Below are 1,903 nucleotides of genomic sequence, written 5' to 3'. Positions count from 1 at the left end.
AGTGTCCCCCGTGAACATGTACGAGCGTTATCGCTTGAGGTCGTGGATCTAGTGGGGCATCCGTTAATGGGAAGATGGTAGAGCTCCATTCAATGCTTAGCACGTGGAGGACAATATTATACCTTTGCGCTACGAGAAGCCCTACCTGGGGCATTTCCATCCAGTGACTTTCATCGCACCCTTTCACTGGATGCCATTCGATGCTGTTACGTATTCGTTTAAAGTCTCCTTTGTTATATGTTTCGAATACATGCTTCCAACGCGGCTTGTTATGGTCAATCTCTAGTAGTAAATCTCTTCGAATATTGGGCCATGTGTGTTCCGTAAAACCTAACCCGACAGCCACAGACCTGTACCCACAATGACCATCTGGGGTCACATCTTGTATACGCGATATGTAAGAGTGAAACTCTGATGGAATTTGATTCTTAAACCTCTTAATGCTTAACAAGTGCTCGTCCCCCTTTATTAATGGAAAACCTTTATCATCCCGCGTCTCCTTCTTTTTAGAACTTGTTGAACTGTTTCATTGCATTTTAGGTTTTTCAGACTTCACAAACGAACCAGTTCCACGAGAGCCCTCTGACGGTACGTATGAGCTGTGTCGGGGTAAATCGTACCTATGTTTGGGGGAAGCGGTATATACGTTGCTGTCCTCGCCATAGGAGCTGTATCTCGTAACCTCGTCTAACCTCGTAGCTTCATCTAGCCTTCTTGTACTTTCTTTGATGTAGGCCGACCGCGAGTATTTTGCTGGACGATCGGTGGTTTCTTGGTTAACGATTTCGGGGTGAAGACCGCTTTTATCTTTGAAAGCATACTCTTTTGCTGAACGGGGACTGCGCCTCTAAATGTTGCCGCACATTATTGAGCTCTGCTACAATATCGACTTCCTCGTCTACCAGTTTACACGGGAGCAAGTCAAGCTTACGCCAGAATACATCTATGTCGTCGAGTTGTATCATACGCCCTGCACAGTTAAGTTAATACGGTGTGAGAAACAGCTAAATCGTACAAAATAACAAAAGGTTTGTGGTTTTAATATTTTTTACCTGTACGTTTGTAGTTTTCCAGCCTACAAGCACACGGCAATCCACAGCTAAGCCACATATGGCAACCACATGATGCGTTAAGTTTCCGCAACACCTCCAGCTTCCTCATTAGCTCTTTTGCCAGCAAATCAAGTGCTTCATGGGAAACCTTTCCACGTAGGTTGTCCAACAGCGGGTGTCTGTGGTGGTTCATCGTTTTTCGATACTCTCGGTGAAACTTTTTTGTATTTCATCGTACTGAGTTTCAACTATATCAATGACGCATCTTGCTATTCGCACCAATGAACTCCCGCGCGTAATGTATCTTTTTAAATTTGCGTGCTGGCTCTCAACTCTGTTGGTGGTGCGCTGACCAAAGTTGCGACACTTATCGATCCACGCATAAACGAACATTTCTTTATAGTCTTTGAGCCAGTTTTCGTAGACGTAATCATAGACACCTGCAAAAATAAAATAATGAAATGTAAAATCGTGTGTAAAATATAATAGATTGGGTGAGTAGTTTGTTGAAGGAACACTTACTTTATCGGTTGGCAACCACGAGTCGGTTATACATTTTCTCCAAGTTGTACTTATACATGGGCTCTGAAGTAGATTCGCACACTCTCCGCCAGTACGTCATAAATTTCCCCCAATCTTCTTTATCGAACCCTTTCTTGCAATGTCTAACTATATTTTGTTCGATGTGAAAGGTGCATAGAAGCCTGGTTGCGTTCGGGAATACTTTAGAACACGCGTTAATTAGGGCAAGCTTCCTATCCGTGACTATCACACACGGCATCATACATTCATGCAAGATTGACTTGATCCGCTCAAGCACCCACACGTAGTTACCCCTTCGTTCTTTACAA

The 1,903-nt window shown here is 43.7% G+C and overlaps 1 protein-coding gene across 1 annotated transcript; it reads right to left on the bottom strand.

Annotated features, from left to right (window-relative positions):
- Positions 1-520: 520 nt before the first annotated feature.
- LOC110891942 lies at positions 521-1,486 on the bottom strand. Its single transcript, XM_022139398.2, has 2 exons — positions 1,053-1,486; positions 521-970 (listed from the first exon to the last, which is right to left on the bottom strand). The coding sequence occupies exons 1-2, from the start codon at positions 1,243-1,245 to the stop codon at positions 804-806; spliced, it is 360 nt and encodes a 119-aa protein (XP_021995090.1). The 5' UTR covers positions 1,246-1,486; the 3' UTR covers positions 521-803.
- Between the last annotated feature and the right edge of the window lie 417 nt (positions 1,487-1,903).

This window comes from Helianthus annuus, chromosome 11 (genome assembly GCF_002127325.2).
Source record: "Helianthus annuus cultivar XRQ/B chromosome 11, HanXRQr2.0-SUNRISE, whole genome shotgun sequence".
Classification (NCBI taxonomy): Eukaryota; Viridiplantae; Streptophyta; class Magnoliopsida; order Asterales; family Asteraceae; genus Helianthus; species Helianthus annuus.
Note: the sequence above shows the minus strand (reverse complement) of the source record. Positions and strands in the feature narration are given on the sequence as shown.